The sequence below is a fragment of the Centruroides vittatus genome, unplaced genomic scaffold (assembly GCF_030686945.1).
Source record: "Centruroides vittatus isolate TY-2023 unplaced genomic scaffold, ASM3068694v2 contig_876, whole genome shotgun sequence".
NCBI lineage: Eukaryota > Metazoa > Arthropoda > Arachnida > Scorpiones > Buthidae > Centruroides > Centruroides vittatus.
In genome coordinates, this window is record NW_027122568.1 from 382,009 (window position 1) to 408,845 (window position 26,837).

General features: G+C 26.7%; 1 protein-coding gene across 1 annotated transcript in view; it reads right to left on the reverse strand.

Annotated features, from left to right (window-relative positions):
* The window catches only part of Rrp5 (Ribosomal RNA Processing 5), an 88,852-nt gene continuing 62,015 nt past the window's right edge, over nucleotides 1-26,837 (reverse strand). The window contains exons 24-38 of the mRNA XM_067279729.1: nucleotides 26,034-26,354; nucleotides 23,767-24,084; nucleotides 21,315-21,485; nucleotides 19,245-19,341; nucleotides 18,397-18,591; nucleotides 15,202-15,285; nucleotides 9,435-9,531; nucleotides 7,195-7,441; nucleotides 6,783-7,122; nucleotides 5,956-6,126; nucleotides 5,550-5,734; nucleotides 5,294-5,462; nucleotides 4,118-4,271; nucleotides 318-483; nucleotides 1-240 (exon numbers count right to left, since the gene is read on the reverse strand). Of these exons, the coding sequence (XP_067135830.1) occupies nucleotides 75-240; nucleotides 318-483; nucleotides 4,118-4,271; nucleotides 5,294-5,462; nucleotides 5,550-5,734; nucleotides 5,956-6,126; nucleotides 6,783-7,122; nucleotides 7,195-7,441; nucleotides 9,435-9,531; nucleotides 15,202-15,285; nucleotides 18,397-18,591; nucleotides 19,245-19,341; nucleotides 21,315-21,485; nucleotides 23,767-24,084; nucleotides 26,034-26,354 (2,881 nt within the window). The 3' untranslated portion in view covers nucleotides 1-74. The remainder of the gene's footprint in view (nucleotides 241-317; nucleotides 484-4,117; nucleotides 4,272-5,293; nucleotides 5,463-5,549; nucleotides 5,735-5,955; nucleotides 6,127-6,782; nucleotides 7,123-7,194; nucleotides 7,442-9,434; nucleotides 9,532-15,201; nucleotides 15,286-18,396; nucleotides 18,592-19,244; nucleotides 19,342-21,314; nucleotides 21,486-23,766; nucleotides 24,085-26,033; nucleotides 26,355-26,837) is intronic.

Genomic DNA, 26,837 nt, shown 5'->3' on the forward strand with positions numbered 1-26,837 from the left:
TTTTAAAAATATAAATATTTATTTTTTTATATCTTTTTCTTATTTAAAAAATAATTTACAAAAGTTCTTGTTATTTATACACTCATATTACTTGATTTTACATATTGAATAGCTTTCTGTTTTACTGCATCTATAGTCAATTCATTACCAAATTGTTTTTCAAAATCTAAATAACGACTGAAGAAAAACTTCATTTTCCTAGCTGATAATTTCAGTGTGATTACACGTTCAAATAAATTCCTATTAAAAATATTGCAATGATTAAAAGAGTGAAATATCTAAAATGATAAAAAAAAAGAAGAGAAACAATTAGTTACCTTACTGCATCCACTGTGCTATGCTTCTTCATAAGATCGATATAGAGAGACCATAAATCTGTCCTTTTTCGATAATTTGTAAGAATACTTTCAAACATTGTCTTCCCACGTTCTGCTTCACCATATTTAAATTCCATCTGTGCAAATTTTGCAATAACATCAACATCTATAATTAAAAAAATTATTAAGTTAAATTATGAAATAAATTTAAATTTAAATGGTAAAACTATAAAATTTTTTATTAAAATTATGGAATCAATCCATAAAAGAAAATGGAAAATGTTATCTCCTTATTAATTATAGGATTTTATTAAAAATATAGATGCTTTGAACTTTGTAAAATGCCAACTGATAAAGTGTAAATTTAAAAAAATTTCAACACAGCAATAATTCCCAACAAACATTATTATCTACAAGAAATTATGATATATAGTGATAATATCACTATTTTACAATAATCAGCAAAACCAGTATAATTGTCAATGTTAACTCAGGATATTATTTTTTCAAATTTTGAAATTAAGACTATTTACAAAAAATGATTTCATTTTTGAGTCTATCATTTAACTGTTTGAGTCCATAGTAACTGTTACTTCTGGAGTAGTGTAAAGGATTAAATGATAGACTCAAAAATGAAATAATTTTTTGTAAATAGTCTTAATTTCAAAATTTGAAACAGTATAATTGTATTGATCTTGCTGATTGACATGAAATATTTGAGTGGAAACAAATTCTTCTTATAAGAAAATGAAACAATACAGTCAGAAGGAAATATTTACGTGTGTTTTAAGAAAATTTTCAAATCCAAAACTTAGAATACAGGTATATTATATTCTACAATTTATGGATATCCTCAATAGCTCTAGGTCATTGCATAAAAATACAGTGGTATGTTGTACTTCAAATGCTAAATTTGACAAAAATTTTCCTCAGGTTTCAAAATGATGAACAGTTTGAACTCTGAAGCATGCACTGAAAAAATGCATCTGAACCATAAATGCAAGTCATCTCTCACTCTTGCATTATGCTCATATGTTTTCAGTGCTTTTTTTTTTGCTTCACTTTTGTGTGTTTGGTTTTGTATATTGTGGTTTTTTATGGGTCTATTTTTAACAATTTCTTCCTGCAATTTTTCTTTGTTGACATCTTTTGAATGTCCCATAGTGTTTCTCCATTAGTTCAAAATTTCCCAAATGGAACTTTTCAAATCATATTTGCATATTCTAAGCTTAGGAACATCCTCCCCACTCACATTACAAACCTTTTTTACTGTTTGTACAGTGTTATATCCTTTCTGAAATTCATAAAGAATAATATGCCAAATATGCTTTTTATCCAAAGACATTTCGACTATTCTATTCAAACAAAATATGAAGTAAAAAGTTTAAAAATAAGCTTCTCAACTAAGAATATAATCTCATTGGCAATAATGTGTTAATTTAAGCTTCAGTACTGTTATAATTAAATCACACACTATGTTAAGTAACAACAGCTGTTAATAATATGCAAAAACTTTCTGTTAAACTCAATATAACTCTTTCTTATTAACTATGGAATCAGAAAAGAGTGTGAAAGCAATAAAGTCTAAAAGGATGGGTGTAGTGTGGACAATTGAAATTAAAAAGGAACTTATTGTGAAATATGAAAGTACTACACATGTGATGTATTTGGCGACCATGTTTAAGATGCCAAAGTTGATGGTGTGTAACCATTAAATGTAATTTTCATTTCATTACACATTATTTATATATTTTGTTTACTGTTTTCAAGTTTTAATTTATTATTAGAGCATGTAATTGTCTTATTTTTACATTAAATAATGTGTATTTGCAGTTTTAAGTTTATTAACCCTTTCCCGGCCAGGGTACCGATCTATCGTTACCCTAATTGTGTCGCAAAACGGCCAGGGTACCGATTCATTGTTACCCTGTTAAAAATCGATTTTTATAAAATTTATCGACAACAGATGTCAGAACTTGACGGTATCGTCTTGTTTATTGTCTGTTTCACATATTTTTGTCCAGGTAGTGTTTTGTCGACTTAAAAAATTTTAATTATTGATGGTTTTTCCTTAATTTTTTATTTACTGATTATTTTTTATTTTATTTTTAGCATATTCATGCAATAATATTACTATAATAAGTTCATCAATGCTATAATAAGTTTATTCAGCTATAATATGTTAATGCATCATAAATATTCAAGTTATGACCTTCAGTTCTGATATTTTAGATATTTTTTTAATTTTTAATTATTTTTTAAATCTAAAATATCCGAAAATGTTACATCTATTGCTACTGGTAATCATATGTTTATTACGAAAATAAATAATCTTGTTTGATATAAAATGAATAAAGTATATTAGTTCATTATATTAGTTGAAAGCAGAATAAAGTTCAGATTTTAAACAAATGTTTGATATAATGTGCGATAATTTCACAACGAATAAACGTACATGCATAAATGTTATATCAAATTGTACAGAACAATATTGTACGTCGTATTGGCTCAGTGACAATAAGAATGAAGTAACCAGGCAATATTAATTTTGACAAATAGTAACAAATTTTCAAGTCTGAATGTCAGTTATCATATATTATTTTTTTTTCTCATAAATTTTTCAAACGAACTTTATTGAAATATGTCGTATTTAAAACTAACTATATTGATAAATATATGTGATTTTTTTCATATGAATAAAATAATAATTTAATTTTTAGTGAATTTTTAAAATAATATTGCCTGATTCACCTATTTTGACCTTGGCCGTTTTACAAAATAAGGGAACGTGGCAAACGGCTGGCTAAGGGTTAAAATGGATATTGTTCAGGGTCAGGGAATGAATTAATTCATTTTCCATTATTTCTTATGGAAAAAATTGCTTTGGACTTTAAACGACCTCCTGGAATGGATCAAGTTTGAAGTACTAATACCACCATATTCAGTTAAACATCTAAAGTATCATTTGAATAATTTAAAAATTAAACTTGCAGTTATTTCATCTATTTATATAAAATTGTACAGAATTTCATCAAGTAATGTGAAATATAGTGGTTAAACTTCTGAAAAGTAATTTTCATATTACGACACAGTTTCTGCTTCTGATTGAGGAAATAAATAATAGAGGATAAATTTTAATTTCTTTTTATTATTACTAAAATGTTTAGGATTTAGCATACCCATCATTTCAATAAATAAAAATTATTATTTTTCCTTTGTCTTTTTATTAATGTAGTACTAAAAATAAAATAAATTAGTTCTATCATACATTAATAAAAATGTACAAATGTTAAAACTATGTAGTAAATAATAATTGAGCCAGACTTTATGGTCATTTTGTATATACCCTAAAATTGTGAGAATTTAAAGAAACAGTTTTTAATTTTTCAAACAAGTTTTTAAACATTTTTATAGGTTTATAATATTTACAAGAAAGATCTTTCAAAGGTATTAAACTCTAAACTGGATCACTAGTAACAAGACAAATTTCATTTTGCAAAAGATAATTTTATAATAAAAGAAAATAAGACATTAAAAATGTTAATGTCAGAATTCTATCAAAATGTGTAATTTTAGATGAATCGATGAAAGGTAGTTTTACATATTTATGTAATACATTAAATAAAAATGGTGTATACTTCCAATTATCTACTATAACTCCAAATTATATTAAATTTTTTTCAGCTTTCTTAAAAATAAGTTTAATATAAAAATAAGAATTGTCAAAAAAATTTAAAATGCACGAATCTTCCACTTAAAATTTGATTTTTAAATTCTATTAAAAATTTTTTGTTACTTACGATCTTTATTTTCTAAAACAGTCAGACTTCTTTGTAATACATTCCTTGCTGCATCTATCTTATTCTGCTTCATAAAAAATAATCCAAAATTGATATGAACATCTTTATCATGTTTAAATTTCCTCACCATTGTTTTATATAAATCTTCTGCTTCCTACATATATATAATAATTGACTTTTAATCAGCATATTAATATATTTTTAAAAATCTATTAATATTACAAAAATCATTAAATTAATAAAGTTGATTATTCAGATTCAAATATAAGAAAAATATTATTTTTATATTTATGTATTAACCTAATATCAAATTGAATTCAAATCAGATTCCTCAGAGCAGTATATATATATGCCTCTTTCTCCCTTAGTATCAAGATAGCAAAATATCCATGTCTTAAAAATTAATGCTTTCCCAATCCATTTCTAAATATTAATCTTTTCCATACTGTGGTTAAAAATTCTTGACAGCTAAGCTTCCATCAAACTCACTGAGGTCATCCTACTCCTTCATATCCCATCATTTTCTTTTAATTGTTCCTGTAATGTACTACCTATTTTCTATCCTCATCAATGGTTCCACCCATCAGATTGATCTGTGCCAAATTATGATTAATTACCTAAGATATAGTCATTTTAGCATCTGATATGCTTTTGTAACAGACAACATCCTTCATTATTACATAATTCTTTTTGATCAATGTCCAAATTTCTCCACGGATAACCAAAATTTTCTCACAGACCACTGGTTGACAACTGCTGATCTAGACCATTCTATTGGAATAGTGGATGATTGAGGGCATATTTTTGTATGGAATAATACAGAATTTTCTTTCCAAATTTGCATGTCCAGGATAAAATGTACCCGTTTAGTGGATTTTGTCATATATGAGTATATATGCTGAGAAGTTTTTACTATAAAACTAATAATGTAAGTGCATATATCTAGAAATCCACAAAGAGATCTATGTATCATGACTGAGGAGGAACCTGTCAGATCCGAAATGAATATTGTAATAAATACATACAAAAAATTGTGTCTCAAGGTCATTCTGATAAGTCTGTCTATAGGAAAAGTGCACTAGCACAAAACACAGGAAATAAGTCAACAGAAAAAAGGTGTTCAGAATAATACTAATGAATGTTACTCAGAATAAATTATATTAATGTTATACTCACATTATATTTATCTGATTTAACATATAGGTTGACCATGTGATTATAAATTTTTATTGGTTCATTATATTGTAAAGCCTTATCAAAAGTTTCTTTTAAGGATTCTACTGTACCATATAATATTTCTAAATTAAGAAGAGCTACCCAGACATTTAACTTCTCTTGTTCTTCCCTAAAATAAATACAACAAAATATTATATACAATTTTAGTGTCAAAAATTATATTTCAAGTATAATAATAAAATATAAAAAAATAAACCTGAAAGATATTGTCTTCAATGCTCTTAATCCAACAGCTTTAGCTTTTTCTATCTCAGCTTGCTGCAGATGAAAAGCCATGTATTTAAGCCAAATCATTGAATTGTCAGGTGAAGCTAAAACTAAGCGATCAAAATCATCAACTGTTGTCGGTTCTCTTTCATTATTCATCAGCTGTCGTTCTCTCTTAATTAAAGTTAAATAAGATAAGATTTTAGTTAATCTTAAATAAAATTTCTCAATATTAATTCTATAAAATTTTGTAATTTAAAACTATTTAACAAATCAAATAATATTAGTTTATGTAGAATTTTAAAAAATATTTTTCTCCAGTCATCCTTGTCGTCAATTATATTGTGTAACAACCTATGTGTAAAGCTATAAATTATTATATTTAAACATTTTACCATATATAAATAGTCTTCTTCCTCTCTCTCTGTTGTTTGCTTTTCTTTTTTATTTACAACTTTTTCTTCTACATCACTGTCACTCTCATTGTCAATATTCATTGTAGAAGAATGAGTATCAATATCCCAAACAAAGCCTTCTGATAATTCCAATCTTGAAAGTTGTGCTCTCTAACAAAAAAATTAATATATTATATTTTTTTTAACAAGATAACTTAAATTTAATTTTATTGAATAAAAATTTTTTCTGTTATATTCAGCTGTATTGAATAACTCATTGTTATGTTATTTTTTATGATATTGAAGTCTTCACTAAAGCAGCATAATTCAATTTCAAAAATTAAAGCTGCAAGTGACTCCACAGATATAAATAAGAGCACAAAACAAAAACTAAAAGCAGCAAAATTTTCCCAAAAAAATGGTTCTTAGTAAATTATTTTTGATTCAATTGTTTTGAATAATAATCTTATTATTTTAAATATTTACTATACTATACACTTTATATTAAATAATCACAGAAAATTCTATATATAGTACCCAAAAATTATGTTTTTTAGTCATTTCCAACAACATGATTAAACATAAAGATAAGCAATGCACATATGTCATCTATATTGGATTTCTTAATTACTTTTCAGCCCACTAGTGTGTGCCTTTATTTCTGTTTATGGTATCCAATAACAATAGAGAAAATTGAAACTAGACAGAATATGAAATAGCTAACAATTTCTGTTTCTGCTAAAGATTTTATAGAGTTGCCATTTAATAATTAATCATTAAAATTAAAAAAGAAATTCTTAAAACTAATATATTATAGTTTTACTTACATCTTTTAACTCTTCATATGACTCTTCACGGACTATTTGAGGTAACTCTGTTTTTTCATCTGAAACAGATTCTAACAAATCTAATATAATATTTTCATCTTCGATTGATACAATTTGCACTTTTAATACAGATCCCAATGGATGATGATTTTCTGAATAAATGAAATCTGGAGGGAGATTTGATTTTGGGATGATTCCTTTTATTTTTCTTCCAATTTCTACGAATATTCCTTTTCGACTAAGTGCAACTAAATATCCACGTAAATAATCGCCTACAGATAAATCAGAAATACTTTCTACTTCTCTGTCAATGATACTTTCTAAAGATGCTCCCTGTAATCTGTTTTAAAAATTTAAAGAATATTTTAATTTATAAATTTTCAACTAAAAATTTTAAAATATTTATATTCACCTAGAAGGTCTTGTTGATAGGACACATTGTTTCGTTTCATGATCTACATGCAATATTTGACATCTAATGAAGCATTGCTTCATTAACCAACCCATAAAACTATTTAAAGGTTTAAATTCATCCTTAAAATCTGTCAATGAAATAGTTCCACGATAACCTAAAGGCAAATGTAGAAACACACCCAAATCTGGACGAACACTGAGAACATGGCCAATTGTTGGTTTTCCTTCTTTTATCGTATCAATTCCTAAATGTAGTTGAAAATAAAATTATTTAGAATATACATTATAAATATTTTTATATGATTATGTTTTAATATTAAACAGCAATTCCTTGCATTACAGTACAAAAGTATATAGTTATGTAATTATTTACACAGATCTAACAGATTATTTGCATCTGTTAAATCCCATTATGCTATTTTCAAACTGTGTTAGAGACTGTTATTAAAATACACTCATTGGCTGTGTTCAGCAGACTTTATGGTAGCAGTAACTGTTACATAATGACAATGAATGACTTGCATCATCTCATTCATTGTATCGATGCTATCACATCAACTCAATGCAAGGGACAATGCTACACTGCCATATAACATTCGGCTATATATCAACAATAATAATTATAAATTAATGATAAATTTGACCCTAGAGGGGGGCATTAGGAACCCTCTCTTATTAAATTTATTAATTACAATTTAATTAAATAATTTTAGATTAAACTGAAGAAAAGATATAAGGTGGCACCTAACAGCTCCCTCTAGAGTCAAATTTATAAGTAATTTGTAATTATTATTGCCAATATATAGCCTGATGTTATATGACAGTTCTTGTAGCTTTATTGTAATGTATCAGGTTTCATAAGATGTTTATATTTGCAAGTGATAATGACAATACAATAGCTTACGCTTGTTTCCATGAACTTTAAAAATTAATTTAATTTGTTTTTTCAAATGTTTTTAAGTTTTATTTTGCACATATCTGTTTTTAGTTAATAATAAAATGCTTTTGAGTGGATTAGTACTGTAACGCTGGCATAATACAACCAGAACATTAGTAGTAGTAATAGTACAAAAAATAATATATACTTCACTTGCTTTATGAGCACAGCCATCTTTGATCAGTTATAGTTACTCAAAAGTAGTGTAAATGAAATCTACTGTTAAATATAACATCAACACATTCCACATGTACCTGTAAAAGCTATTCAGCATAAAAGTGTTCAACTGCTCCAGAACTGTTGAGTCTGCCGAATGCAGCCACTGACCAAAAAGAGCTACACACTAAGGAGGAGACATTGGAATTGAATGAAACTTTATTTATGTGAACTTCATGATGATGATAGTTGTAAACGATTACCATATTTTCAGTGAGTGACCGGCATGCCACATGTAAACAGGGAACACCAGCAAGCCAGAAACATCAAGGTTACTGGCATGCCAGTTAAACTGCAACTAATTGTTAATTAAAGAAAACATTTTTCCAAGTACAATAAAATAATATTGTAATTTAACTGACTTAAAGTCAGGAAGAGAGTTTTTGTTTACAAGACAATAAAACAATTAACAACTTATTGGTGGTGGTGGTGGTGGTAGTAGTAGTAGTAGTAGTAGTAGTAGTATTTAGTCAGTGTGGACTACACTGACCATCTACTCCAACCTTAAAAATAACACCTTCCTCACAAATTTCTCACAAAGCCAATGTTAACTGGTGTAAATTGAGATAATTTACAGCAAGTTTCTTAAATTTAATGTTTATTTTTGCATTTTTTGAATCAAATAACAATAAAATATGCATAAAAGAAGCACTTTCAGAATTCCACAGTATTTTACATTGTTAGAAAGAAGACAAAATGAAGAAATTAAACATAATTGCAGATTTTGATGTAATGCTGACAGTTTCACAGTTTTAGAATAAAAACTCATTCATTTTTATGTGACGTAAGTCATTCATTTTTTTAATGCACCCTGTAGAGAGGGATGTATAACCTCACTTAAACCAGCATGCCAGTTTTACTGTACAGAAATATTTGATTTCATGGTCTCCTCCGAATAGACCAACATTCCAGACAATCCATGAAAATATGGTATAATATCATAACAATGAGACAATTGCATTGTTTTATTTGAATTAAAGCATAAGAATTTTTTATCATTTAATTAGATTAAATTATCTTAAATACATATACAAGTATTTTTGTATTTATAAATTCTCCTATTACGTTATTAAATCTATACAAACCTAATTTTTGTAAATCAATATGATCTTCAGTAATATTATAAACTTTCACTCTTAGTGCTTGACATAACTGATATTCATTGGTAGGTTTCTTTAAAACCTATATGAATTAAAAATTTAAAGTTTTAAAGGTCTTTATAAACTCAATAATATAAATCTTAAATGCTATATACATATTGTAAATTAATTTTGACATCATAATATTGATTATTTAAGAAGAATTTCTAAAGTAACTTAAGTTATTTTTAAATCTACATTTGTTTACATTCGATGTTTTAAAAATTGACAATTTTAAATTAATCTTGTTATAATTTTCTTTTAAAAAAAGAATAAAAAGACAGTTTACAATTAAAGAATCTTTCTGTATGAATAAATATTAGAAACACAAAAACGATGATATTGGCTCTTATATTGAAGCTAATCTGGCACTTCTAAATATGCGGTCTGTTCAAAACATAACCAAACTTTTCGAATTGGGCGGAATTGGAGTGTCCTAGCATCATGAGGTTGGCAACACTCATTCATGATAACCTACCAAGCAAGCTGCTTTTTTTGGATTATTGATATCTCGTTTCATTCCCGCATTATTATTTTTTGAGTAAATGTGTTTGTGTTTGCGGCAATTTTTGCAACGTGTGATTTATGAGAGCAATGATGCAATTTGAAATTTTGTGTGAAACTGGGAAAAACTTTTACAGAAACATATTAACTTTTAAAATCAAGCTTATGGAAGTGATGGTCTAGGTTGTACACAGTGTTATGAATGGTTTATCCAATTCAAAAGTAGTTATCAATCAGTTGAAGATGACCCTCAACCAGGAAAGCCTTTGACCTCAATTGATGACATTCACGTTCAGAAAATCAAGAATCTGGTGCATGCAAATTGTTGTCTGGCTGTCAGAGAACTTGCAGAAGAAATTGGAATCTCAATAGGGTCATACCATGACATTTTAACAGAAAAATTGAACATGCATCAAGTTGCAGCAAAATTTGTTCCTCATTTGATGACCAAACTGCAGAAAGAAAATTGAGTAGATGTTTGCCTGGAACTCTTTCAACAAGCCAACAATGAAAAAACATTCATGCAAAGGATCATAACAGGTGATGAGAGTTGAGTTTACGGTTACAACATTGAGACAAAAGTTCAATCATCACAGTGGGTTGGCAAGGGATCTCCATACCTGAAAAAAGCATGACAGTCTCAATCCAATGTCAAGGTGATGATCACTGTTTTTTTTTTATCTTAATGTAGTTGTGCACTTTGAATTTTTGCCTCAAGGTCAAACAGTCAACCACAGTACAATGCAGGTATTTTGAAACAGTTGAATGAAAAAATTCACGAAAAAAGACCAGAGTTGTGCTGAGACAACTCATGGTTCCTTCACCATGACAACGTGCCTGCTCACTCAGCCTTGTCAATTCACCAGTTTTGTGCCAGACTGTTCTTCCCCAGCTTCCTACTTACCAGACCTGGCTCCTTGCAATTTTTTCTTATTTCCAAAATTAAAATCAGTGCTGAAAGGACGCCATTTTGACATGTTTTAATGTCATTCCGAAAAAAGCTTACCAGGACTGCCATCAGCAGATAAGTAGTCCTTCTCAGATTCACTTCTCGATATCAGTTTGTTTGTTTGACAAATTTCCAAAACATTGAATTGTTCAATCATTTGTACTGTAAAAGTATTTTTTTATTGCACAATTTGCTTCTTCAACTTCACTCAAAAATCTATTGTAAACTCTGGTCATTACACTGCAGTGAGCAGAGAAGTTTCTGAGTCTCTCATTTGCCAAGCAATGAATTTGTCCCAAAAAACATTATTTGATACCTCCTTCTCTGATTGATTTTGGTCCTCATTAGACCATGAATGATTAAAATGAACAAGTTATTGCATGCCAACTGAACAAAATCAAAAAAAGTGAAACCACGACAAGAAATGTGTCCACATTTGTCAATGGCTCTCAATACACTGAAGTTACAGTCCCACATGTACTCTCAGTAGTCCTGAACAGGACAGCACAGGTGGAGCAATTTTGCTGAGATTCTATTAGTTCTTATAAGAGGAGAAGTAAACTGATAGAAAAAAACAATCACTTTGAAGTATGTGCAGGCCTGGACAAGCAAAAACACTTTTAACTTATCAGTTAAAATAGTTTAAACAAGTAAAAATGTAAATAAGTGAAAATAAAACAATTCTTGCAGACAATTCCAGTTTTCCCTAAAATCTCTTAGTGAATTCTAGTATTGACTAAGTAATACTAGAATTTATAAAAGAGCTTTGTTGAAACTAATCCTAACTAGACAAACCAGGTTTTAACAGATTTCAAGTTTTCCCAGTAATATATATATATCAGTTGAATGAAGTTAATGGAATATAACACCATTTGGAGAATCAAAAACCATCACTTTTTTGATTATTGACTATTTAATACTGATACATTTAAACACTGTTAGAATTCAAATCTCTTGTTCTCAAAACACTGGGTGTTTTTAAGAACAAAAGATTCAAGATATTACATACTACATAATAAATTTCAAAACTGCAATCATAAAAAATAATCAAAACTAAGCTTTGAAAAAACTGTTCTTGAGAGTATTTCATTTCTAGTAATCATATGCTTATCCACATAGTGAGTACAGTTCATCAATCATTAAAACATCAAACAATTTATAAATAATAAAACAATGGGATCAGTATACTTATAAAATGCTAAAAATAAAGGAATTATCTTTAGTTTTAAAATCAAGTAAAAACTACTTTCTTATTCCGACTTCAAGGAAACGATACAACTTTAAATGGACGAGTCAATGATGAAAGAAAGACCTCAGTATTTTATCATTACCAGTTTTATTTTATCCTTTTTACTTTTAATAATAACTATTTTAAAATGTCTACAGATTACATTGGACAACAAAAAAATGTTTTTGAATGTTTCCTTTATTTCATGAGTGAAATCTTACAAATTTTGGGGTGATAAAATTGAATATGACAAAGAAAAATTTTTATTAGCTCTAGTTTCTGTGATATACAAGAGGTGGCAGTATGTGATTTTAATGGCTTAAGAAGAAACGACACATTTTAATTACATATGCTAACAACATTGAAAGTGCTTTTGAATTTTTGAAAATGTTTGAATTTCAAATTCAAACATTTCATCAAGCTATTAACGTCACAGCAAACAACCAGATTGTTTTTCTTCTCAAAAAAAGGAATCAGATCCCTCTGACATTCTCTGTACTGTGAGACCCTGACATCACGTTGGAGAAGATTCCGTTGCTGTAGTCTTGACTCTACAAGTTCTGCTTTATTCTTTGACAAGACTAGATCCTGAATGAGATCACTCAATTTTGCTTAATTCAGTCTGTGGTGTATCACCTTTTATCTCAAAATCAGGGTCATGGAATGTGGAACGCTTATTGGGTTCTTCTTCACCCACACTTTCTTCATTTTCTACTTCAAGCTCATAATGTTGGAATGGAGTGGAAACTGGTAAACTATCTGAATGTGGAATAGGTCGAATTGCAGATGGAATATTTGGGTATTGAACTGTTTCTTTTTTCTTCATTGACAATCCTGTCTTTATAAGTGGAGTCAAGCAGAAATAGCAGTCATCTGTATGGTTTGTAGGCTCCCGCCAAACCTTAGGCACAGCAAAAGCCATAGATCATTTTTTATTTTTCAGTCATTCTTGTAGTATAACTGAACAGAGTTGCAACGTGGAGCCCATGACTTATCCTGCCCCTACCTTTATACCCAAATAATGGTAATAGGCAGTCTTCAGAAGAGGTGTCAGATTGTGTTTCTGTGATGAAAATGTTATTTCACTACGAATATAACAAAAATTGTTCACTAAATTTACACATTTTCGTGGCATTTTGGTATAACCAGTATTACACTTCAAAAGTACTCCAAAACCAGAAATTTTAACCAAGAAAAACAGAAGCAATATTAAACTCAAAGTCATAGCTACATTTATTATGTTTATAACCTACAAACATATGGAGAATGTTTTGCTATGTCAGTGTGAGAGGTGTGACAACTCCCAAAAAATAAATTTTCTCCAAAATACAAATGTAGACTCTAAAAAATAACATATCACTGTATCTCCAAAGCAAGAGCTAATCGGTCATTTTTATAAAGATTTTTGAATTCAGCGGATGAAAATACATAAGAATATGCTAATTTTGAGCCCGTAACAAAATCATTGTTGTCCAGTGTTATTACAGACAGAAAGAAGGTATTGCCATGAAATCAGTCATTGGACCAAAATTAGCAGATATTACTATGATAACAATGGATGAAAAAATATCAAAATTTAAAGGTATTCAGTATTATGCAAGATATGTTGATGACATAATAATAATATATGATTCAAAAATAGTTACGTGCAAAGATATAGAAGACCATGCTAACAGTTTACATAGAAACTTAAAATTTACAAGTGAAGAAGAATCAGAACAAGATATGAAGTTTTTGGATGTAGTTATAAAGAGAAAGGAAACAAGAGTATTATTCAATAAGTACGAAAAACCATGTAATATAAAAAAACTATTAATTATAAATCTTATTGCCCCATAGACACCAAAAGGAATGTATTCATTATGGAATTAAAAAAGATTCTGAACAGAACCACCTTACAAGAAGATATGGACATAGAATTAAAACAGCTTTTTAAAAAATTTATGTTAAATGATTATCCCAGGAACATCCTTAGTAAGTGGTACAATTCATATCTAAATTATAGATTTAATGTAAAAAACGAGATAAAAAATACATCTTATATAAAATTTCCTTATATGTTCAAGTTATTTGAGAAATATAAACCAATTTTTAAAGAGTTTTCTGTATGTATAGTGACATGTCAAAAAAACAAGATGTCCGGTATGATTAACTTTTTGAATAGTGGAGAAAAAAAAGACGCCGGAAGACAAACTGGAAACCGCAGGAGTGGTCTATAAATTGTTTTGTACCTGTCCAATTCCAAATTTTTACATCGGGGAAACAGGAAGAAAGCTTGGCATAAGAATAAAAAAACATGAAGCGGCGATTAGATTAAAGAGATAAGAGTCAGCATTGTTTTTACATTGTAACGAATTCAATTGTAACATAAATAATAATGATGTAAAAATATTATATAAAAAAGAAAATTGTACCGAAAGAAAAATTATAGAACATTTTTATATCATCGCACATGCAAATACTATGAATTTGAATACCAGCATAGCCGTCGATGCATGCTGGGATAGATTCGCTTGACATAAAAGGAATGTAACGATTAATAATTCAATTGTTCCACTGAAGAGGCTCAACCTAGAGGGAAATGCATTTGGACTTTGTGAATTATAAAAAGGATAAAATAAAACTGGTAATGGTAAAATACTGAGGTCTTTTTTTTCATCATTGACTCATCCATTTAAAGTTGTATCGTTTCCTCAAAGTCAGAATAAGAAAGTAGTTTTTACTTGTTTTTAAAACTAAAGATAATTCCTTTATTTTTAGCATTTTATCACACAATTTATAAATTAAAAAAAAAATTTGTCAAGTAGCCATGTCTTGTATATATTCTCATCAGATAAGTATTGAGTATCTGTTTGGAAATTCTTCTCTGTAATGAAATATAGTTATTTCCTCATATTTTATCAGTTTAAATATCTTACATAAAAAAAATCTAAATCTTTTTTTTAACATAAATTATTACTAGCTATAAAATGACAACTGCATTTACAGAAATTTTATGAATTTAGAGCTGAAGTAAAATTATAAAATATTACCTTTATAACATTTGTTAAATTAAGAAGATTAATTCTTCCAATTTCTTCGGATCTTACCCAAACTTTAATATGAGATTTAGCAAACTAAATAAAAATTATAATCATTAATTTTAAAAATACATAAATTCATTTATTACAAACATTTTTAGTCTACAAATATAATTTAAAATTTTTATATGCAACAATAAATTAAGTAAACTTTATCCTTATTTATTTATATTAAAGTAGCATTTCTTTCATCTGCATTAAGTTTATTATTTAAATGATATAAAAAGAAAATATTCAAATATGAAGCAATTTAAATTATGCATAAAATGAAAACCAGAAAAAACTTTTAAACTTTATATTGTATATTTTCATATTGTAATACTATAACATGAAAATATACAATAAATTTATGAAATGCTTTAATGAAATCTTAATAAAACATAAAACTAGCATAAAAGTAAATAAAAGTATTTTGAGCAAATTGTCCATCTTCAGATTTCCCCAAAAAAAAAAAAAAAAAAAAAAAACACTACTGTTATTGTAACTGCAGTATTTGTTAACTGTAGTAATGAGATTTTCCAACTTTTAAGAAAATTCTATTTTTTAAGATGTCTCATAAATAGGTGTTTTGTTATGTTTCTGTAGAAAATTCATTTTAAAACTGATTCTGTGGTACAATCTGAAGACAAACAGCTTGATGAAATACTTGTGTTAATTTTATATTGTATTTATATTCCATTAAAGCATCCACATCCAAAGCCAATAATTCTTCATATTAACAGCATTTTTAAAACACAATAATATTGGTTATCATATCTAATATGTCTGATAATGTATTATCAGATATACATTAATAACCACAGACTGCTTAAGTCTATCAAGCAGGTTCAAATCAGCCATTTGAATTGCAACAACCTGATACATTGGCAAAATTTTAATATCAATCAATAGTCAAGTATAAATATCATGCTAAATCTCCAGAACTAAGAACTGATTTTGTTTATAAATCTGACAAACTGCTTTAATGTTAAAGATATTCTTTTAGTATCATAAAAATGTCTCATTGTATAATATTTTTTGTACTTCATGTTAAATACAGTAATACCTGTTTTCGTTGACTTCGGTTATCATTGGTTTTGGTTTTCGTCAATTTTTTTCGTGAAAAATCTCTTGGTTTTCGTCAGCATGCCCAAGTGATATCACTGCTAATTTTACAAAAACAAATGGCAACCCATACATTTTCCGGCTAAGTGTGACGTTATTTCTTGTTGTGTGAGCATTACCCCGCGAGGCCCCACCATTGGCCAAAGTTTCTGTTCCCTGAACACTGAGTTCAGCCGTGGGTTCGCGCTTCACCAGGATGGGCTGGCTGCATGAAGTTTTCCAGGTTTTCTCCACATCTGTAATGCCTGAATAGGGGCCAGTTACCCTTAAACAGACTTCCCGGAAGGCATTATTCCCTGTGATATGACCATCATAAGCGCATAGAAATACTATTACACGACAATTACATCACACTTTACCACATAGTGATATAGGCTAGAAACTCATGTCCAACTAGCTTCTACAAAACAAGACATTACCCTGCATGTTTAGCTAAACAATTCCATCACTTTCTTTTAGATTAGTCTTTTAAATTACTTTCTTATTGTATTTAACACTATATTAATTCTCTATAAAATGTGTTTTTGGTATGTATTTTTGGAGTGTCTAGAATGAATTAGTTGGATGTACAGTACATTGATTCATATGTAAATAATTGCCTTGGTTTTTGTCAGTTTCGGATTTTGCCGATTGTTTTCAGACAAATTATCAACAAAAACAGAGGTATATGTGTATACAGCAAGTCCTCATTTAACCTTTCAACAGTGGAACAGTCAGGTGTAAGGCTCTCACTTAGTTGTGGAGAAGAAATGTGGGAAATTTTTAAAGTATATTTTCAAGCATTTTTTTCTCATTACCGTTTCGGAAAAAGATTTTGTAAACAGTTCTGTCTAGTAAAGAAAAGTCTTTTTTTATTGTTACATAATTCATTTTTTATGTGAATTTCTTTTTTGCGGTAGTTTTTGGCTAGTTTTTGGTAGTTTATGGCTAGATACCCCCAAAAAAATTTTGCGAGTATAGTCGTCCCTCACCACTGCCACACGATCGCCTTAGACAATTATAATCGTCCCTCACTGTTAAGAGGTTAATGTCACAATTTCAAAGAATCTATTGATGGCATCAAATGAAGTACCATTAAAAGAAACCAATTTTACCATAGACTAATTGATATAAACAAGATATAATTATTATTTTAATTGGATTGCATTTATAACCTCCAGCATTAAATTTCCACCTCATAGAATCAATTTTACTGTCAAAGTTTAGTGTTCCCGACTTCAAAAATATTGAGAATCATATTTTTAGACTAACATAACAATTTGAGATGACGAGTTTTAAAATAGAAGCTCACATTCCCAAATTGTTTCAATAACTGATATTAATTTTCACAGATCTTTTTATACATATGCTCTAAAAATACAGCCTACATACAAATTATAATCATATTGTATTTAAAATTAGTTCTACATTAAGAAGAAAACTTTTCTAAAACAAGCTTTGTCTGATTTGTATCTCATTTTGAATCATTACATTTTAAAATTTTTCTACACTGATAAATTAAATAATCATATAAGTATCTTAATACAATTAACTGAAATTTTTTTTTTTGAAATACAAAGCCATTATGATGTAATTAGCTAACATGAATTACATAATATTTGTTCAAAGAAATAATTAACAAATACAATTTTTAATTGATTTTTTAAATTATAAATATTAAACCCTTCAATCTTAAAATTATAATAATTATATATAATAAAGTGTAGCAATGATTATCATTCAATATTATTACTTATAATTTAGTTAAATAAATGTGTGTCTAAACTTTTAAGTGCTTATTGAAAAAGAAGCTATTAAGAATTGAAAATAATTATATTTGAATATAATTATCAATACTATAAAATCTAAGAAATTTAAATTCTATTTATTTATATTTCTAAATTATTATTACATCAATAATTGTAATAATTGATTTAATTAGCATATTAATAAATCTATAATTCTTCTGTACATTAATAATATTAGACTTTAATGAATTAAAATTAATTTCTTTTCTAAAAGTTATTCTAAATTTTATAAGTAAATTTATGTAATTAAACTTACTTCTTTAATAAAAACTGTTATTGATTGCCCGATGCTAAATGGCTTTGGTCTAACTGATCTTAAACTACATTCTGCTCGAAGTATTGAATTTGCATGGCTTATAGGTAGATAATTATGTGATTTGCAAGTACGAAATCCCAGGAAAATTACTTCCAACTCTTGATTTGATTTGAAACTTTGCAGAGGATTGATACCCTAATTTAAAAAATAATGTAACATTATATGTATGTTAACACTAATACTATGTACAGTAAAACTTCTAATCTTGAATCCCTCCTTAAGTCAAACTAGTCAAACTTAGCAAGTGCTGTCCAACCTATTGAGTTCTGAAAAATCTCTTTGTCATCTGATAAAATGGTTTTAATACAACTGGACAAGCAAGCCAATAACATAGCCCATTTCACTTGAAATGTTATTGAATTGCTTATCCAGTTGTATTAAAACCAGTTTGCTAGGCAATGCATCCTTTTCTCATGAACAGGTTGTCAGTTTATTGATAATATCAAAATTTGATGTAATGTATTATGCAAAATTTCATTTTTTTGAATAAATTCAATGTAGTACAGAAAAGTAATTCTGTAATATACCTAAATTTGTGATAATTAATTCAATCATTATTACATCCTCATAAATTATCCTAATAATGATTAAAATAAATATCATAGACTTAAATACAATACAGAATTATAATCCTTATTCTACTGCCTTGTACTTTGCATCTGAATGAAAATTTTCCATATATCTCCACATATAAAACTATCTATAATTCAAACTGGTTATTTTTTGTCCCTTCAAATTCAAAATTTAGAGGTTTTACTGTATTTTTAGTTATATATATATTTTCTTACCTCAGGCACATTATCAGCAATTTCAGTTATATGTATACGACCAGGAACATTACCATCAACAAGAATATTCAATTGAAATAATTTCACTGACTTAATGCTGAAATATAATTTATTTATTTCTTTTAATAGAAAAAATATAAAAACTAAATCAACAATGCAATGTCAAATTTTAACTATCAACACACAAATCATCGTCATCAAATAGACAGATAATTAAAAACTTTTTGTATGTTTGTGTGTGATTACATTTTTGCTTTGTTATATTAAAAAAAGATAAGTACTGAATGAAGATATATACTTAAAGTATTTTTAAAATATTTGCATAATTATTTTTTCTTGCTTTTTATATAATTAATTAATTCTGAGAGCATACTTTCTGCATTTTGGATGATTGTAAAATAATGAAGATTTCTCTCTATGTTATAAATAAAAAATATAATATATTCATTCATAACATATCTGCAATTGTTATGACTCAAAATTAATATATGGATAATGTTAATGTGCATATTCAAAAATTATATTATTTAATAATAATTAATAAACACTGCAATAACCTAAAAAACCAGCAACAATATTTTAAACAAAGTGCAAACATTTACACCCATGTCAAACCAGTGAAAACATTCACACTTTGTTTAAAATATTGTTGATGGTTTTTAGGTTATTGCAGTGTTTATTAATTTCTATTTTTAACCAGTTTTAAAGTAGCAGTTGTTAATTTAATAATAATTTACACAAATGTTTTCAACTTATATGGCAGAAGTGCTTGTATACAATTTTATATAAAGTAAAATTACTTAGTCAAAATTATCTGGCCACAGAAATGATGATGATGTTTCCAAAATGTTCATTAAATTTATCTTCTTAATAAAAAACACCATATTAAGACATAATTTAACTAAAGATTATAAAAATAAAATATAAAAATAACAATATTAAAGTTATTTTGGTCAGTTTTCAGAAATATCTTAATCAAATTGATGATGGAAGATTACAAAACTCAAGCTATCATCCAGGGCATGCTTTTTTTGTTAAATATGTCAGACATACCAATTATATACAAAGGAAAATCTGCATGAAATATTTCTTCAATGGAAAATTAATTTCATTTAAATAATTTTTTTTATGGAACAAGTATAGTATTATCATAGTTAGTTCAGAAGTATGTACATTTTGTAAAATATAGAATTTTTCACACTACGTTGGATTTTTGAATATAAAAGTATAATTGTTAATAATACAAAAATAAGAAGTTAATATGTGGGTAGTTGAGTAAAAATTTTAAACAGTTTTCAGATGTTATTCAACAAAAACTGCTTTGTAACATTTATTTTAAAATTATTTCAATTATTAAGTAAGATTATTGTCACATTTCCTTCCAGTAATATGCATAACTTAAAGGAAATAAATTAATTAACTAAAAATATATAATAATGTAATTAATATAAAAACATCTAAGTTACGTCTGAAATATAAGTAACTATAGTTACTGAATTTCTTTCCTGTAAACAATCCAAAACTAATTTTGTCTTCATATGTACTTTTTTTAAAAATATTTTGTCACTATGGTCTTTTTCATAGAAAATATTATTAATTTGTAAAAATACAAACTAAATAAAATTTTCTTGAAAAACATAATGCTGACTATTCACAATACCTATTCATATAAAACACAATGTTTATTATCTGTTTAAGTGCACATTCTAAAATAATACTAGAAACTATAAGATACCATCCATTAGTTTAATTAATCGTCAACAACATGAATTAAATGCATTATATTGTGAGATAAAGATATTAAAAATTATTTAATTTTTTCTTTATTCATTGTTTGCTTATTTTGTTAATTCTTCTGTGAATACGTGAATTTTAACTGTCCAATTATGAAAATGCTTGCAGATACCAAACCAAAACATAACTTTTCTATTATTGGATTAAAAATTTTTATTTAATACTTAAATGTCAATTATTTTTCTAAATTTTTAAAAAATTTATAACAATCAATATTATATTGTATTAACAAGCAAAAAAGTTTACAAATTTAAATTATTTCATATAAGAACTTACATTGCTTTATATCTATTGCCAACTTTTAAATTACAATTATTTTCGCTTTGTAGTTTTTCTTCCTTTTTCACTTCATTGCAAGAAGCTGATTCAATTTTTGATTTCTTTCTTTCTATTTTAATTTCATCTGATTTTTCTGTAGAAATAGTTTTTTCTTCTTCTTTCACTGATCTGAAAATATAATAAATATCATTATACTAAAAATATACATGAATATACTTTCTGGTGTGCTTCATATTTTTGAAGCATACCAGAAAGTATATACATGAAATAAACTCCTTGATGCACACATCAAGGAGTTTGTAATAAAGACTCATAATGTATAAAGACAATTTTTTTTCACGAATATAAATATACTTTGAAAGAATTAGATTTTCATTTTAAAGAAGTTTTAAAAGTTACAAATTTGATATAAAATAAATTTGTAATTAAAAGATTTATAATTATAAATATGAATGATGTGTTACAAATTTTAGAAATTAAACAATTAATGAAATTAGATTTAATTTGGAAGTATATCCTGATTTAATCCAGCAATTGTTTGGCTTTAATATAACTATCAGGCATAGATATATTTATATACAGTATGTATATTATTTTGTTGTTATAAAAACTATTTTTGTGTATAAGTTTAAAATAAAATTTACTTTTATTTATAATAACTGTAATCTAACTTATTACATAGACAGTGATACAAAAATGAGCTGTAGAAAAGGCCTGGATTCAATACTCGATACTTGGTTACTCTATATCCCTTTTCTGTCACTCTAATATAATACTAGTGATATCAATATTGTTTGAATAAATGAAAGTAAAAACCCAATTAAGTTTTGAAGCACTTTTTCTAAAATTTTATCGAAAAATCTAAACCTGTTTATTCATGAAGCAATATAAATTTAATAGAACCAATCAACATATAGCAAGTACTAAGTACTATCAAGTTTTCTGGCTCATATTCTGTTTCTCATTCTTTATTCCATTTTACTTTCAGAGCAGCTCTTGTGCAAGATACAGGAATGATCTTTCATCCCTAAAATACTATTCTCATAATGGTTTAAATGTGTGTTCTCATTTTTCCCAATGCCATTGTTCTTTTTTTAATATACTCCAAGCTCTCTCTATTGACAAAATTTTAAGATTAAAATTCGAAATTTGAAATTTTTCAATTTTTATTGAATTTTTTACAACTAAAGGTTTTCCATTTTTTTCTTGTACCAAAGTTGTTGTTATTGTTGTTGTTATTATTACTATTATTAAATAATTTAATGTTGTTCTTTTAAAAATTATAAATATAAATAAGCAAATAGGCAAAAACATCACAATTATTGAAGTTTTATGCTTTTTTTTTTTTAATGGAATGCTAGTTTTCACATCAATCAAAATAGTGTATAAACAAAACCAAAAACTAAAACTTGTTATTAAGTCTTTGTCAAATGACAGAAAATAAATAGAATGAAAATAAACCATTACCCAATCAGAACTGAATATGGATTTTTCAAACGATGCAATTATAAAAAAGGCTAAAAATTGATTTTTGCATTTGTTTACATTAAACTGAAATTATAAACAAATTCAATGAAGAAAAAATAATCTTTAACACAGACTAATAACAAAAACCATAAAGTTAATCATTTTCAAATACATGCAATTTTAAAAAGGTCAACAAAAGTCAGTGCACATAAACATGACTTCTAAAAACGTCAATCCCAAAAGTGTTAAAATACTTAGGATCTGTTGATCGTATTCATTTATCTTATGTTAGTTCTTCAATAAAGCATGTTTTGGGTATTTCTAGATGCAGGAGATTAGACTTTGCTTGAATTTATTAAGGTAGATAATCAGCCAAACTCAATTTTATAAGGTCTCTAAATTTATTTCTTCCAAACAAAATTCAATCAAAAATAATATCCTAAAACATCAATAATTTTTAGAATCTTTTCCAAATTGAAAACATTACACAGTAAACCCTTGCCAATTTGGACAAACTTTTTTGAAAAACTGTATAGTAATTTAAAATTTCTTGATGATAAAAAATTATAATTAAGGAGTGTTTTCAATATCCAGAAGTCTTTGTATATTACTGTAGTCAGTAATTTACTAAGACTGTACAGTACATTACTGTCATGAAATTTGTTGATCTCACTTCATATAACAATAAATGTAGCAGTATAACCTACTAAAGCTTAGCAAAACTTCTGTACATAATAAATTACTGTATTAAATATCCACCATCTCTTTTTCCACATTGTTGGAGAAAACAGCTCACTAACTCTGACAACCTTCACCCTCTATTAGTCCAAGTTAGCAAGATGTTTACTATAATAAGTTATCCATTGAAACATGCCTATCACATAGGAATTGTTAGCATTTAAAAATTTGATTTATTAACTCACAACTTAATCAGTTCAAATATTACAAAGTAATTAATATTTTTTTCAAATTGTTAACTTACAAGCTAGTTTCTTTGCTTTCTTTTTCTTTGGCATCTTCAATTTCATTACATTTTTTTCTTTTTAGTTTTCCAGTTTTCTCACATTCATCTTCATTACATTTCTTCTTTTGCTTTGAAATTTCATCATATTCCTCTTCCTTCATCTGCAAATGTTTCCTTTTTTTTGAGTTTTCTGAAGCAATGTCATTAATATTTGAGTCAACATGTGAATTAATTTTTGAAACTTGTACATTTTCTGATGATTTATTTTCTAACTGACATTTATCATTGCCATAATCATGCTGCTTCAAAGTACCAATATTAATGTTATCTTGAATACTAAATAAACAGAAAAAAAATAATATAAATAATTTATAAAACACATTTATTTTTACAGCATAAATAAATACTGTACATTTATTTAATATATTTATAAATTCTGTAAAAAATAAAATTATATTTGAATTATATATTAAATATATCACTTTATAGATGATAGTGATAATGATTGTAACTTAATACAGTGAAACTTTGATCTATCATTCTGTAATATAAATGGCAAGCGTTCAAAATAAACAGAATTTTACCAGATTTTTAAATTTGTTTGTTACATGGCATAATAAACCTCCGTACATTTGTATACTGCATTTGCCAAGGATTGCCACTTGTTCAACATAGGGAGAAGTTTGTTTTAGGAAAAATTCAGAATTAGAAAATTTTCTGTACAAAACATGGATACAAATTAATTACATTTTAGTATTCAATCACTTTCAAGTGTTCAAATCAGTATAACCATTTTATAAAATTTATAATTACAATGGAATCTGTTTATTGTAATCATTTTGGAACTTGCCTATATTAATTAAGAAATAAATAATCTTAAACAAAACTGATTACAATATTCAAAGTTTGTATTAGTATAAGTGTGTATTAACTTACATTTCAGGACATGCTATTTCTGATAACATTAAATGACTGATAACAATATCCTTGATTAAATAAGCAGATTCTACAATATTTTGAAAAGAAAGAATACAATCAATTCAAATGACATTTAAAAAAAATTTTTTAATTGAAATTTACAGGGTTCCTACTCAAATTTTTGTTTTAAATTCCATGACTTTTTTCCTGACTTTCCATGACCAACTTTGTACAAATTCCCTGACCCTCACATTCCTTACAATATGGCCCATTAGCAAAATAAAACATCACTTGACTTATTATGCACATATATTATTGCAAACTTTTTAACTGGTTATTTTTTCTTATTAACAGTTATATATTTTTTTATAATTGATGAATTAGTAAAATTAAAAATAAAATAAGAAATGCCATAATTCTGTCTTTCTTATCTACATAAAACTAAAATGTTATATTAAATAAAAATAATTTATCCTGTTATTAACTCATAACTAAAACTTCATGGCTTTGAAAAACTTTTTAATAATAATTAATGGCATTTTTCTTTTTTCAATCTTTATAAAATATTAATAAACTGGAAAAAAGTTTGAAATCAAAAATTGTTTTGTTATGTGATCAAAATTATTAAAATGAAACATAATAAATAACTTAATACCATTTGAATTATTATTACTTATCATGTTTGGTTCTTTGTTATCATTTTTTTTCATCAGTTCATTAATACTTGCCCTCAAACTGAAATTGTGAGAGATGTAGAGTTAAAATATTTCAAAACATTTTTATCAACATTAGATTATTAAGCGTATTAGATTTTTCTCTCAAACTTATAATACTGCATAATTAATACAGCAGTTTTAAAATCTAAAAGTATTTTAAAATTTGAAAATAACAATTGATATTGTTGTATGCTTGAACATTTTGTGCACTATAATTTTGGAGAAATTTTGGATCCTGAAAATATTCTACACTCCCTTTTCGTAAGTTCCATTGTACCAGAATACTTCTTGCTGCCTGAAGACAGCTACACTTAGTCAGCCATACTGCCAGTAAACAAAATCAACAAGGCAACCAAGGAAACAAATTCCCTGACTTTCCATGACCTTTCCTGAACACTAATGAAAATCTCTGATTTTCCAAGTGTGTAGGAACACTGAATTTATTTTAACAACACAATGTTATTTTACAAAAAAAATTATAAATTTGAAACTTGAATAAGGTTGTGCAGCATTATTCAAGTTTCATCAAATAATATATGCTATTAGGTAGAAATTAATTATATGAAATTTTTTTGACTATATTACTCAATAACTTCAAATATAAAAGCATTTTATATTTTATAAAATTATTTTTTTAAATTGTTAACTTACATTCTGATATTTTCTTGGCTTTCTTTTTCTCCAATTTTATTAGATTTTTTTCTTTTTATCTTTTCAAATTTTTCATGTTCATCTTTATTAAGTTTTTTTGCCTTCTTTGAAATGTTATCAGATTCCTCTTCCTTCATTTCTATAAGTCTCCTTTTTACTGAATTTTTTGAAGCGTTGTCATTAATGTTAGAGTCAACATTTGAATTAACTTTTGAAACTTGCACATTTTCTGATGATTTACTTTCTAGCTGAGTTTCATCATCATCATCATCATCATAATCATGCTGTTTTAAAATACCAATATTGATATTATCTTGAATTCTAAAATGAAAAATATTTTTCATATTATTTATTTATTTTCCATGGAATTTACAAATATATTAAAGTCATATTTAAATCATATGTTAAATATCAGTATATATTGCTTAGACTATGATGCTAATAATTATGAATAGCATAATAATTAAATTACCTTAATTAGTACAATTTCTATAAAATCATAATAATAAATATTAAATGGCATAAAAATGCAAAACAAAAAAAAACTGCATAAAATTATCATCATATAATAGTAAAATTAGGAGATTGCATATTTTCTATGTCAATAATTATTACCGTATTTTCCAGCATATAAGATGACTGGGCATATAAGATGACCCCCAACTTTTACAGTTAAAATATACAGTTTGGGATATACTCACCCTATAAGATGACACCCAACTTTTGAGAAGATTTTCCTGGGTTAAAAAGTTGTCTTATATGCCAGAAAATACGGTACTTTTAATCAAAATTTTAACAAATTAT